Source organism: Fringilla coelebs, assembly GCF_963513975.1.
Source record: "Fringilla coelebs genome assembly, chromosome: 3".
Lineage (NCBI taxonomy): Eukaryota > Metazoa > Chordata > Aves > Passeriformes > Fringillidae > Fringilla > Fringilla coelebs.
In genome coordinates, this window is record NC_140030.1 from 71,834,768 (window position 1) to 71,850,257 (window position 15,490).

At 39.4% G+C, this 15,490-nt stretch overlaps 1 protein-coding gene across 2 annotated transcripts in view; it reads right to left on the bottom strand.

The window, feature by feature from the left end:
- Positions 1–15,490, bottom strand: part of DISC1 (DISC1 scaffold protein) — a 187,224-nt gene that overhangs the window by 29,773 nt on the left and 141,961 nt on the right. For both annotated transcript variants that reach the window (XM_084203469.1, XM_084203468.1), the window contains one exon: positions 13,350–13,410. In XM_084203469.1, the coding sequence (XP_084059595.1) occupies positions 13,350–13,410 (61 nt within the window). The remainder of the gene's footprint in view (positions 1–13,349; positions 13,411–15,490) is intronic.

A 15,490-nucleotide genomic window follows, 5' to 3' on the forward strand; every position in this document is an offset into this window, starting at 1 on the left:
TCTCTGCACATCAGTCCTATCCAAAAGACATCCACTGCACCCAGACAGGACATAGTGCAGCACAGAGGTGTGGACATCACTTTCATGCAGCTCAAGGATGGGTGCTGGCAGTGGCTCTGCTTTCTACAGCATCCCAGGAGTCAGGCAAATATGCAGGAAGGGACAGATTTGAGGGAAAAGGTGAGCAGAGCCTCCAAAGCAGCCCTTAATGGGCTGTCTATGGCACCCACATCTCCTCAGGACAGTAAATCTGGAGGTGCAGTAGACAGAGTACCTGGAGCCAGATATCCTGTGTCCTTGTTGAGTGATCTAGCCTCTACAATACTGCCATGGAACACCCACCACAGTCTTAAACTGTGTTGGGATTAGGAGCTCTCACTTCTTTGCTCGGTGAGCAAAAATGAAGAGCAACTGTTCAATTCCCTCCGTGTTCACAAATATCAGATGAGTCCTGGTGGAGAACCCCAAATACATTCAGACACCTTCTCATCTGAGATATTTAACACTGGAGATGCCCCATGCTGAGTACAAAAAACACTTAGAGAATGGAACTGAAATGTAACACTATGTTGGAGGGAAAAATGCCATGCTGGAAGGCAACCACTCAGACCCTGCACAGCCTTCTTCAGACAGCTGCTGCTGTTGCATGCTTCTTGCTTCCTTCATGTCTCTGCTTGCCCTTATCTGCACTTCCACTCCAGGAACAGGGCACTTCTGCGGGTCTGGGAGCAGGAACAACAGGTCTTCACACTCCTTCCAGTTAAAAAACTTAATCCTGCTCTTCACTGCCCCTATTTTCTCCCTCTCTTTGTCCTGTTATCTAGAAGGTAACGCTGCCACTCCATTACTTGGGGTAGCTCCAGGTAGTGTCTTTAGACAAAGACATTTTGGATATATGCATAATGAGGCTATACCACCAATTCTATAAAATGCATAATTAAGAAAAAAGGGTAAATGTACTATTAGGATGGATTCTAAGATTTCTAAGGAATTTTCTCAGACCTCACAAAAGCTATAAACTTGAACTGCTTTCATATTGCTTTAAGAATCCCTTTCCGTGCAGAATTTTTCATAGAAAGAAGCTAATAGCAACAAATAAGAAATAATATTCATGTAAAAATACACGGTCCCTCACAGTAATCTCAGTAAAAAAAAATAAATTAATAAAAAAAAATCTGGCAATGTTTTCTGCCAAATGTGTTTTAAAAAATTAGGTTTATCAACTACACTCATTATCCACAATTTTTTCCATTCAGTAAAACTACTGCATCGAGAATACTGAAAGATTAACACTGAAATCTAAAACCAGTCTGCTAAAAATTGACATATTTTCTAAAAAAACCCTACCCTGATACAGCAACTTCAGGACAGAACTACCACCTTGGATTTTATGTGAAATGGATATATTGTGTGTCTGTTTTTTCTTTCCCAAAAGGCCTGTTAAAAACGATACAGCTAGTGCTTAAAACCATCAATAGACATTTGATTAGTGTTATTAAAAAACAAGATACCACACAATATCAAACAATACTTCTGTCATTTTGTCTTCAATCCTCCAGCCATTTATTTTACCTGGTGCAGAACTTTAATCACAGGCTGTCATCTTTTTACCAATATTCAATGTCACTGTGTTATACTTAAATTATCTCCACTGGAAACACAAAATGATAGACTGCTGCAGCTGATGGTTTTCACTTTGATTCTTAACACAGGGTGGATGCAGGAATGGGATGAACATGCTGAATGCAGGAAATTCAGTAATTTACAAGGGAAGAAGGAAGGCATCTTGTTGAGAGCATTTATAATTCAACTGTGTCCCTATATTTACTTTGCAGTTTATTTTTACTATATTACCCAATCTATAATGTAAAAAATTTACTACCTGCTTTCAGGGCTATTTATTTCTCTTTAAGAAAAGAAATGGTCCTCTGCCTTTACCCCCACTGAAACATCTATTACAAATAATCTATTCTAAGACTATAAAACTTAACTTTGATAGATGAGGAGAAAGCTACCAGGGAATTCTTCTTATTCAGCAGTTCACATGAAGTCAGCTTCTCAACCCTAGTTTATCATTCACCTTATTCATAATCTGGTAAAACATCCTCAAGTTTGCTGGTATCTCTGATAATTCAGTCTATATCCTGCTTGCCTTTGGCTCTTGCAATAACAGCAAAGCCCCACAATGTCATTAATTTTGGCTGGATAGGAATTGCTGGAATGAGATATTTTTTCTGCACTATTTAATATTTGATCCCAAATTAGATTTAAAGGAGAGGCGTGAATTAGGCCCCAATTTTGAAAAACATGCATCTCAGTATCTACATATCCATCTAAGCTCTGTTCAGCTCAGCTCCTACAAAGGCCTCAATAATTTCTTGAGCTTGAACCCCACAAAGCATCTGACTTCCAGCGACCTCCTCTAAAACGGAAGTCATTCAAGTCACAACCAGTTCTAATCCAAGAGAATACATTTGTTTCTAAAAGTATGCCACAGGAAGAAAGCACAGCATTTGCATTGAGGCCACATTCTCAGCTGCCACAAATCCACCCTGCTGCAATAGCAGCAATGGCTATTTATACCAAGAGAAGAATGTGTTCTTATTTCAAAGCAATTAGAATAATGAGCCTGATCTCTTATTGCTTATTACATTCTCTGACCACAGTGCAAAGAAGCACAGAGAAAGAATTCACAATTCTCCTATCATTTTTATTCACCTCTGTTCTCTGATATAAAACAGTTTAAAACATACTTCTCTCTCTGAAAGCATGAGAGATTTAGACTTTCATCGTCAAGGGAATTTGGGGATGTAAATCATCCTGTGTACTACTGACCAAACAGGAATTAAGCATATGTGTTGATCAAAAAACAGGGCAAAGAAATAACCTTTTAGAAGAGGTACAATTGGGAGAGATGATATATTGTCATCATGTAGGAATGTACCTTGAAATTCAGCTTTTGTGACCAGGAAGACACGCCTGGAAAAAAGAGAGTGTTGGCCAAATACCGATGTCAATAGCCACGTGCTTACGGAGTTCCTCTGAAACATCCGAGGGCACCATATGACCTGCTGCAGTTGCAGAGTCACACAGGTTCAGGAGCCAAATCCTGTTCTGGATCAAAAAGAGCAAGAGAGAAAGGGCAAGGTCTGCAGATCCTCCCTGGCTGGACCCTGCTAGCTACAAAAACCCTGCACTGCTGCTGACAGAACACAGAATTGCTGGGCTGTGTGTTGTCTCCCCAGACTAGCACAATACACTCCCAGCAGCAAGTACATTAATTAATGAAAACTTTCAAACGCTACTAGGAAAGACTGTCCCAGCTGTATGCAAAATAGAGTTATCCTATGGCTTCATACTCCTGCTATGCAGATGGCAATGCTTTATTTTCTAGTGGTTTAATTATCATTGCTTCCATCTAACTGGCCAGCCAGAGCTTTGTGCAAAGCATCATCCAAAGACAGAAGAGGAGGACTTAGCAGCACTGCTGGACAGCAGGCAGATGGTGTCGGGCATCCATCCTCATCTACCTTGACTGCTCTACACCCATGACTACTGTTGATGACAATCCCACTCAAAACAGACGACAAAGCCTCTGTAATTGCACAAACTGGTTTCAAATCTTGTCTTCAGGGATGCATTGGAAAACAGTAGCGGTAGGAAAAGATACATCCACCTCCCAACACTTTTCTTGCCAAGTTCAGAAGGGAGCAGCTGTTTTTCACCACAGGTATTCACTTACATGCAGCCACCAAGAGCACCTGGTAAGAGAGCAAAAGCTCAATGCCACGGACCCAGAGGTGACAAACAGCTTTGCTATCCCTCCCTCCCCTCACAGTCATATCTTCACAGCTAAGATGGGTTGAGGTTTGCATGAAATCAGCTCACAGAGACGGCAACAGCAGGGCAGAGCTGGGCAAGGCACAGGTGATGCTGAAGGGCAAAGAGAAGCACTTTGAAGAGTTTACAGTTATTTTTCTCAGTAAGACTGGGAAAAATCCCATAAAATTACTGGAAATAGTCCTCTGCGTAAAGGGATATTTTTTATCAATTTCTCAAACTCAGTCCCTAGTTTTCAGACTGCCTCTCACCTAACACTACTATATTCTGCTGCATGCTTTCCTTGTTATTTGAAGGGAATGATGAAACCACTGTCCTTTAGGTTGACAGAGTGCCCAAATTTAACTCCTCAACAGCCACAGCACACTGCAAATACATCCTCATATTGTTGATCTTGGATCTTATTTTCAAACTCCCTCTGAAAATTCTAGGATGAGGTCAGTGGCTGAACAATCTTTATGAAGCACAGTGGAGCTGTTATAAAAAATATTATGTCATAGTCAAAGCATTTTTGCAAAGGAAATGGAAAAATATTAAAAAAAAACACCTAAGGTCATTTTATCCATCTTCCCTTCATTAATGCAAACATACATTAGGATCAGTATCTTCATGAAAAATTGTATAGGCTTCCAGGTCAAAAAGCCAAGAACCTACACTTGGGGAAGAGGGAGGATCTATGACTGAAGTCAGTCATGGTAGACATTCACCACTCATAAAATGGGATCCTCTCCACATTGAAAAGTATCACTAATTAACAAACAAAAAATTATTAATATGAATTTTAAACTCTTCATAAAATTCATATAATTCAAGCAAGAAGAGCACAGGAGATTAGGGATAAAGATAAGAAAAAATTTACTTTTGCTCCAAAACAGGGAAACCTCAGCACACCAAAGCAGCAAAGTGATATAGAATTACTTACTCTTAATGAGGCAAGAGTTTGCAACAGAGAGGACTACTGTGTGTGCTGGATTTAGCTGAGGTAATTTTCTTCACAGTGGCTGTGTTTTGGGTTTGTGCTGAACACAGGGTTGACAATATTGCGATGTTTTTGTTATTGCTGAGCAGGGCTTACACAGAGCCAAGCCTTTTTCTGGTTTTGGTAGTGCCTCACTGGTAAGGAAGTGAGGGGTGCAGGAAGGTGGGAGAAGACACAGCTGGGGCAAGCGACCCAGGCTGACCAAAGGAATATTCCAGCCCATGGAACATCATGCTGTATATGTAAGTGGGGGAAGAAGGAGGAATTGGCGCATGTTTGGATTGGTGGCATTTCTCTTCCCAAGGAACTGCTCTGTGTGAGGGAGCCCTGCTCTGCTGGGAATGGCTGAACTCCTGCCTGCCCACAGGAAATGGTGAATTAATTCCTTGTTTTGCTTTACTTGTGGGTGTGGCCTTCACTTTCCTCATTAAACTGTCTTTATCCCAACCTATGAGTTTTCTCACTTCTGCCTTTCCTGTTCTCTCCCCAGTCCTGCAGCTGGGGGAGCGAGTGAGGGGCCAGGCGGGGCTTGGCTGCTGCCTGGGGTTAAACTAAGACACTGTGACACTAATGAACTTCAGCAAAGTGGTGAACTGCAGCTCTGCAGGCACCCTGACCAGCACCAGAACACTGCAGCATAGGAAAAGGGCATACAGAATAAAACAAAATCCTAACAAAATACACAATTGTGAACCAGCTCGAGAGGCTGTGAACTTTCATCATATTTCCTTGTCAAGCAAGGGCAATACTTTCTGTTTTTAGAAGGGGAGATGCCTTGCCCTCTGACAATTTTTGCTATGCTAAGAATAAAATGAATGGAAGACAAAGAGCCTAGAGGAAAGAAGGGCAAGATTTCCCATGAATAAGCAGCAAAATCCCCTGTCACCTTGTCTTTGACAATGCTGCACACTAACTACTGATGTTAATTCAGTAACTTGGAAAAAGCCCTGGATAAAACCTGAATTGATATGGACAGGGAGTTAGTAAAGGCTGTTCAACCATGTGCTTTGCTTTTTCTAAAGCTCTGAGGCACTGGAAACTGGCCTCAAATCTGACCTTTTCTTTTTTTTTCCCTAAAAGGATCTAGTTTCAATGCTGAGAATAGCTAAAAAGAGCAGAGCTTTCTGCTACTTCTTATCAAACAGTATGGTCATGTGCCACAGTTCCCCCACCTCCCAATTAAAAATCAGTATTTGTGACCCAGCATCTTTTGAACAGGCAAAATACAAAAAAAAGGAACAGTAACAATTTCTAGGTTCTTAATTCTTGTGCCCTTTTTCACTTCTTATCATCTCATATAGAAGCAAATCTTTAAAAAATGTTATATGTAACACATATACATTGGTGCAATAATAATTGTCTACCAGGACTTAAAGTGGAAAGGTAAGTTTTGTTTTATGTCCTCTTCCCCCAGAGTACTGTGGGATCCAAAAGCCTACCTATCTCATCCCTCCCTTTCTGCAAAAATCTCCCTCCACACTTTAAACCACTATTTCCTTAGGATATAAAACAACATTCTCCTCCCCTTGACGCAATAAATGAATTTTATCACTGCAAATTCAGAAGATTCCTGCTACTGACACAAAAGGCATGAGGGCTTCCATCAATGCAGTTACCTCCTGCCTTGTGGATGCCACAGACAGAAAGGGTAGTGGGGGTGTTTTTCAGTTTGTTTTTTTTTAGTATCTTTTCTCACTTGGTGCAGGAAGCAGATTGCATTCTTTGCCCTCCATTTTTACTGCTTGTGCAACGTGCATTTCATCTGTAGATAGGTATTAGTTCTGCCAGGGCTGAGACAAGTTCACGGCTGGGAACAGAGTTCCATCCTGGCACAGACATGAGTTTATCAAAGGATCTCCTCTAGCACATGGCACCAGATAACACTGATGATAAAACACACATTGTGCTGCAGAAACATGATTAGAAACTCTTATCTGTTGCACTTCTATAGCGACAATTTCCTTTTCCATGCCCTGTGGGCATTAGCTACACTTACCACAAGCAGAAATGAAAGGCATAGTGAAGATTCCCCCCTTTCCTCCAGACCCAGTTAATCTAGGCTAATCCACTTCTGTGAAGCAATACCATCAAATTTCTTCTGACATTATTTAAATTTACTAAGAGCTTCCAAGATGCTATACTTTGTCAGGAAAACGCAAACATTTTCCAATATATTGCTAGTGATTGTGAAGAGAATAAGGATATTTGATGAGAACCTGCACTGTGGTCATGCAGAATAAGACAGACTGAAAAGTAATAGAAGATGTTTTAAAGGTGAAAACAGGGTTTCTGTGAAGAAAGTGCTTTATTATATTCCTACTATTCAACTTCCCCCTGCTCCATGAAACACAAAAGAGATAGGTAAAAATAGGTGTCCTAAGGGATGAAGTTGGAAACAAAACAAAGGTAAGAATAAAATACACAAAGTGGAAATGAGACAAGTCCAAGGAAGGAAGACAGAGGAGCCACAATAAAGGGAAGAGCAGGGGGAGAATCAGAAAGTCCCCTTTCTAAGATTGCTAACATCAAGACAGAGCAATTAAAGAACAGCAAAAAAGAAAGAGCACAATGTTTAAAACAGAGGGGAAAATAGAACAAGAAAGAATACTTAAATTTTTCTTCTTTGTTAATTGGATTCACCACTGTGAAACTTTCCTAAACTATTAAAAAAAGAGGACTTATCTCCCAAATAAGACTGGGCCAATATATCAACCAAAAAATCCCCTGTAAATTATTACTAACACACTTATAAATTTGCTTTGCAATATTCACAGCTCCTTTTATTTGTGAGCATTTTGGGCAAGTAAACTTCCCTCACTACAACAGTACCAAGAAATCAGTGGGATCTTGCCAAATTTCCCCTCCCCTATAGAAACACCTTTAAAATGTTACTTTTACTCACAAGTTCCTATGTTCCTGTTACCAGTCACATGGCTGAAAGTCATAATGCTTCGATTTGTAATATCATAACATTTCCCCAGCAAAGTAAGTAGCATGAAAAGAGCTGATGTTTTCAGGCAGGAAAAAAATATCAGGAAAACACAAGCCTTTAAGAAACAATAGGCCTGTTTTCATGACAGCCTCTATGTAGACAGAAAAATAAGGTAACTGAAACAAAGCAGCTGTATTGTTCACAACAAGGAGAAGGGATTGTCCAATGTAAAGTGTTTGATTGTTCCCATGAGGGTTTGGTGACACTTCAATGTGTTCTTCACATTACTGAAACATGAGAAATTATTTGGTAGTGGTTGAAGGCTTTTTGTGTACTCACCAGTATGATAAAACTACACACTACGATCGAGAGACAACTATTTTACTCTAAAGAACAGCAAACCATGAATAGGCAGGATACCTTCAAATGTCACTGGAGAGTGCAAAGATTTCTTCCAAATTTATGGATCTGGCAAGTTATGTACATATTCACTCCTGCAGCATCAATTTCTAAACATGTTCCAAATTTTCAGTACTTAAGTTAATCACACCGAGCCTACTACTGCAGTCCTTTGTTGCAACAGAAGGCAACACAAGTGATTCCACTGCCATCCAAGGGCATTTTTTCATGAAGAAAAGGACCTCTCATAAACAACAGCCTGAAGTCATAAGCAAACAACACAGTTGGGAAAACTACCCCTATATAATCAACATTAAATTAAACCTCAAAATATTCCATACATACAGGAGCAACAGAGAAAGAGAGCTACAAATCTGGAAGGATACACAGTCCTTTTGATGTGCTCTGAGACCACCTTCAAGACCATCAGCAGGGTGAAACACTGCCCTTTTAGTGTGCTGTGCTATTCAGAGCATTCATACCCAGCTCTGCTCCCAAAACCATTTCTGAAACATTATTTTATAGAGGAGTCCCTGAGGCATGTGGTATGTAAACTAACGGTGAATAATAAGGAAAGACAGTAACTCCTAAGACTGTTCATTTCCATGTAAACTGGAAGGTGATGTGGTGGCATTTAATCCTGACCTGTCCTCTTATGGCATGGGACCCTCAGAACATCTTATGTCTTGCCTGAAGGGGCAGGATCTCAGTGAAGATGACATCCTCAAATGCATTAAAAGCACTGCCTGCATGAAAAACCCTTCTTTCTGATACAGAATGTGTGCATGCCCCAGCAGTCTGAGCAACCAGGCTGCAGCCACATTTGTTCTGAACTAGGCAAGTGGCATTTGATTGAAACTCCTAAAAGAAAAACCACACATGAGATCAGGTAAAACAGACCTTGGGCTCAATTTCTGCTGCTTCAATAAATGCAAGATGCCTTTATCAGACCAACTATCTTATCAGCTCAGTGAACAAGGAGCCATGCAGATGAGCACAAGTTACATCAGAGTAAGACTCCATGACATTTTCCCTACTGTGTATCCATGAGTAAAAATAAAGGCACCATTAATATGAAAACAAACATTGTTGAACAGAAAATGAACCCAGGACAAAGAGCAAAAGAGAGTCACTTAAAGAAGAAAGGTTTTGCATACATTTGCAAAGTTACCTGGCGCTGTATCATTCAACAATGGCAAAGTACAGTCACTGCAGTATTGCATCTTGTTATATTTATGCATTTCCCCTTTCTTGCAGGATAGCACAGAAAATAGCTCAATAAAACACCTTTGTGTAATTTTCACCAGTTATTCTTGAACAATATTATTCCCCCAAAATAATTTCACGATTCCTTTCTGGGAATTAGGAAAAGCCCCTTAAAAGACCTGTTTTTGTGATGAATGGAAGTCTCATAATCTTTTGAGGTCTGGAGAACAGTACAATCACATTAAATTCCCTCAGCTCAAGAAATGTCATCTTTACATCAGCTGGTACAAAAAAATTGTTTCCAGCCTGAGGCAGCTATGATAAGGGATTTAGAAGTCATCACCATGTGGGCCAAGAGATATAAAGGAATGCATCACCACATATAAAGTGTCTGCTTCTCAGAATTTTGGAGCTAATGTTCTCACAGCTGTGTATGACTTAGACCAGCTGGGAAGAAGAAAGAAACTAAATTAGTCACTAGAAGGATCTAGTATTTTGTCTAACCTGCATTTTAACACCCCAGCAACAGAACTGTTGGTAAGCAAAATAAGATCAGATCATTATCCAGCAAGGGATGGGGCTGTGAAGTCTCTTGGAAGCACGGTAGAAAACACACAGTCCTGGGGACAGGCAGGCAAAGATGACATTTCAGTCCTATCTGTGCACTACTAAGATACTACCAGCAGCTGGGACAGCCCTCAGCACAACTGAGGGAGGTCATGGGTTACACAAAATTACCACAGACCATCTGGCACTCCCAAGCATGCCTGTGCTGCTCCACAGATGAGAGGGAAAACCTTTTGGAAAGACTTACTGAGTAGCCTTAGCACAGCAGTTTCCCTACAGCAGACATCAGAGTTTCTGTAACATGACACACAGGCACTAACAGCTCAAGATGAAATCTTTAATGGCATTTACAGTACTCTCAACTAGGATCAGTTTGTGACCCTCACCCATTTACATGATTAAAGCTCACTTATGGCAGAACTTGGTGGTTTTTGAAAGAGTTGGATGGTTGAAGTCCACTTCATTCATGGTAATGATATAAAGTGCTAGCAAAGCCTTCACATGGTGCAGAAATAAGTGAAATGAAAAAAAAACCACTTTCTGTGAAGCAGAACAAGGGTCCCATGAGAAGATACTCATCTGAATTTCAATGAGCTAAAGCCATTACTGTAAACTTCTCCTGTACAATCCCTCCTTAATGGCTCAAGTGATGAGCTGAAGTTACCAACACAAAATTTCTTGTGCCTCAGATATTCACACAGACAGAGGTCTCTGCTGACTCACTTTTATTATCCTAACTCTCACCACTTTTGCACATCTCCTGTTTCCTAACAGCAGGTAAGCAATGGTATTTACACTCTCAAGGGAGCAGCCAATGATTTAATGTATAAACTTGAAGAATGGCTTGATGTGTGCTGGTGACTAGGAAAGAGACAGCCAGCAGCATTATTAAACATGCTATTTGTTCATTCTTTTATTGGAGGATACTGTCTTAGATGACTGTCAGTCCCCTGTCAGAATATAACCTGTATTTTAAATCAGGAAAAAACTATCTCAAGTAATCTGTATACTTAGTGGGTGCTTTGCCTTCCTTGGGGTGAAACTACCAGCTACTGAATGTATTTCCATTTTTTGTCAATGCATGCTTTCCCATTTTTTCTTTAGATGCAAGGCTATCAAAAGAGTAGATTCCTAATGAAACATATTCTATTAAGCTACCTGACAATGGATGCATCTTTAAGGTTGCAGTGAAAAGTATTGTATTTGTTTTAAAAACCAACCAACCAACAAACAAAAAAACCCAAAACCCCCCTCCCCAGCAAGTATTCCAGCAAATAAGCTAGGTTACCTTCCCCTCTCCATTCAAAAAAACCCCAACCAGACAAGAGGAATATATTCCAAACTTTTCTTAAGAAAATAAAAGAGAAAAGGGAACAGGGGAGGGAAATTAACTGACAACATTTATTTTTTGATACTTGAATCTTCATTAAAGCTGTTTTGTTAAGAGATTTCTTCACTAACTTCCTTTTCCTTCTGTTACCAAGTGGTCAAAAATTACATTTCTAAGAGTTCTGCTTTACTTTGAAGCTGTATCTTGAAGGGTTCTCAATCTAGGCTGTTTCTATTCGAAACATTACCTGGCAAAATTATAGGTTTCATCTGGAGAAAAGCTTTAGAGGCTTATTTGAATTCACGCTACCCAGACTTGATCCTCTTTTGGTTTCAAGAGCCTCCCCAAAAGTGAATCCACGAGCCAGATGCAAATTCTATCTCTGTCTAAAATGTAATCTTTAAACTTTCTCTTTAAACTTTCCTTAGAGACTCTTTCTTTAGCTTATGATCTATACAAATGAGTAATCTGAGCATCTATATGAAGACCAAAAAAGAGAAACTCTCTCAAGTTACTGCTCTAAGCAGGGGCAGGTTTGGAGAAACCTCTTGGGCTCTTGCTTGCTTTTCCATTTTATTGCTCAAGCTGTAAAGCAGGTGTAGCTAAATACTTAAAGAAACTAAAAAGAACCCATAAAAAACCAAATATCTATAACTACCTAAAAGAAAAATAGCATAAAAATAAAATATTTCTCAAGACATAGTATCTTGGAAACCTCTTTCTCATAAAAACATTAAAGATTTTCTATTTCCATCAGTATTCAAATTCTTAGCTCTTAATTACTTGAACTATTTTTAGACTAATACCATTTGCACATCTTGGAAAACAAGTTCAGGACTGAATCTTCACCATCTGGGACCTGCAAATTCTATCTGATAAACCTCTGGAAGAAGAAACAAACACACAGCTTCTCTAAGTATTTAACACTTAAAGAGAAATTTACATCCTTCTGGGAGTCTGATATGCCAATTAAATCCATACACTCTAGAAGCATCAAAACATGTTGCTATACTTTATTTTCTAATAAAGAGCATGGTTTTCAAAAAGACAGCACACAAAGTCCTTAAGACTTGTCTTAAACTTATGGACTGAAGTATATGGAGTAAAAATGTTATTAAGAGAGGGTTAAGCAGCACACAGAAACAAAGTTTGATCTTCAGGTCTGTTTCCATCATTTTTACATTCAGATCAAAATATCTTTTAAATTTACTAGTTGAGTAAAATAAATATTTCTATATTCAAAAGCATGAGTGAGCAAAATATATAAAGCATGAGCTTTATCAATAAAACAAAAAATAGCAAGGGCAACAATCTATGAATTATACCTGCTTAGTAATGGAAATGGAAGTGGTGCTTATTTGGTGGATTACATTTTATTAAGACACAAACTCCAGTTACAACCCATGAAAGCCTTTTTCAATACAAATATACTCATTCAGGGCAAAGTTCACTCACTAGAAGATTCCATTACAACAGCACTGTAATATTTGCTAACCACATTTCAAGGAGCATCCTAAAGTCAGAGGGGTCACCTAGAACCCTCTTCAAACAGCAAGAGAAGGAAATAGAAATGTTAGCACTTATTTAAAAAAAAAAAGGGGCATAAAAATGTGCAAATTCTGCATTAGGATTCAGTTCTTAAAATATCTTAAAATTGTTGTCTTGGTTTGTATTTGCCCTCTGCAATACACAAACTGGCATTTTTCAAAACTGTTATATGGACTGTCAGTAATTGCTAAAGATGTCCAGAACTCTGCTAAGGGATTCTTTGGCCCTGCTCAGTGTTGGTTTTTGCATAGGAGCAGAAGGGTGATTTTTCACCCAGCTGTCATATCCCCAAAAACTTGAGGCTGGACCACTGCTGCTCCAGAGCAGCCCTTTGCACGGGAGAACACAGCGATTCTTTCTTGTACCTGCACCCACTGCCAGGCTGCTGAATGCAGCCATGAACAGAGCTCTTAACACTTATGGTATTTCCTTCTTTGAACTATTTTTGGTATTATTCTAATGCAAGTTCCTTAACACTTTTATGCATATCAACGCTGCATGTACAAGCATTTTTAAGATTTCAAAGGTTTTCATGACACCATCCTTACCTATGTAGTTTATCCTCCAGAATCTCCATGTACTTCTCAGCATTTTCTTTTACACTGGTCACTGCAAAATAAAGGCCAAAGTTAGGTAATGATATAACTGTACAGTTCTGTGGGGGCTTTATTTTTTTAAACCAACTCATCTCTTACCCACATATTTTACACATGTCAGTTAAGAATAAGAATTTCATTAATCTTTTTCACATTCAAATTGCAGTGTGGGTGTCTTTTCCCTTTTTTCTTGAAAGTCTATTGTATCTATATTATAATAATAGATCAATAACAAATGCATTAACCTCTTGGCTGGGCCAGAAAAATGTTGAGATGAAAAAACACACAGTATGTAGAAGCTTCCTCTTGACAAAATAAAAAACAAACGAAGGCAACAAGAACAGCTAAAAAAAAAAATCACCACAAAAAAAGAAATATTCCCCATTATTCCTCTTTACCTTCAGGAGAAGTAAGCCAGCCTTACAAATGCATCAGTCCCTGCACAACAGTCCTTTAAATTCTTATCAATCTTGTATCAAACTTTTCTGATTAAACCAAAACATTATAGAATGAAAAAAATACCACTCAAGATTGTTATGAAATTTACATTGGGGTATTTTGTGGTTTGGTGTCTGAGGGATAGTTGTGTGTTTGTTTGTTTATAAAGCTCAGACCTAGACATTCTCTGAGCCCCTACAACTTCTTCACCCAGAAGACACTCCAAAAAACTACTTACCATAACACACAACAACAAAACTGTTCTTTTGAATGACCATTGGTACTCCATCAATGGTAGAAAGTAAACCTCTTCCAGAAAAATTGAGCCTTTTAGATAATAACCATTTCCACGATATGATAACTTTTCTTTCCTCCTCCCTTTAAGCTGCTTGCAAAGTCCAAGTCCAGTAGGACTGTAAATCACTTGGTATCTTTTAAAGTCTTAATTCAAACCACACACCAAATATATATTTTATATGAAGAGGCATCTTACAGAGCATCACTGCTTTCATGGAGAAAACACGCTACATGGGTCAGGTACCACGTGAGTTTACCCACATCTCCCCCACTCTCCTTACAACACAATGGCTCCAAGCACAGCTTACACACAAGTGCTTTCCCCCTTTCTGTGTTTGTTGGGTTTTTTCCCCTCACAAAGTCGAATGTCACCCACTAAAGCCTGACCTGAAAACTCAGCATTAGCCAAATCAGCTGTGCTAAAGTTTACACACAGAGGAGTTCACAGAGGTAATAGCATTAGCAGCAAGCATGGGGGTCAGTGTAACATTGAGTGTCTGCAGAAGGTGGTGTGCACCAAGTCACACAGCAGTCACACATCACTGAAGCTGTCTGCAATGCAATGGCAAGTATAGAACACACGTTGCAAGGCTGATTTACCTTTTTGTTGCTTGTTTTGTTTTGCTTGATATACGAGTTTATTAGATTAGCAAACAAAGAAACCAACCAGACAACAAAAAACCTGAAACAATCAAAAAACCCAAACCCACCACAGCCCCAGTAGTCTGGAAGCAGGGTTCTGCAGTATTGTACTGTACAAAGACAACTGCATTAGTTTTTACGTTCACAGGCCCAATTACTCATTAGAAAAGCGCTGATGGATGTTATGCAAAAGGGTTTATAAGAATTTCTGCAATGGCACTGGAGACTTAATAACTTTCCCTAGCTTGTAGCAGTTCTGTAACAACTACAGGGCTTAGTAAAAGCTCAGTTTCCTTACCATGCTTTTATTCCTACACTTCCTGTAGAACTGTGGTGAGCCTGCAAGCCGGCAAGTCTTTCTTTAATGACACACTACAGTTTTATAAAAACGGCCAGCACTTCTTGCAAACTCCCTATCCATCAATCCCCAAATGTGCTGACCCGAGGCCCAGTGCAGCTTTGATTGCAAATAGCTTCAAGGTGTTCGGGTGCTGTACTTCCCCTTCTCTTGCCATTGTCACAGTGTCCTTCAACGTGAGCTGTTACAATTCAGGGGCTGCTTCTTTTGGATAAAAAAGTCAGCAGATATTATTAATTTTTGGAGAGGGATGAGAAGAGGTAGAGAATCTGTTTCACACTCACTTTGTTTCTAACCGATATAGTGACTTCTTACATTACATGAAAGATAAACCTTGCTTTCAATTTCTCCTGCTGTG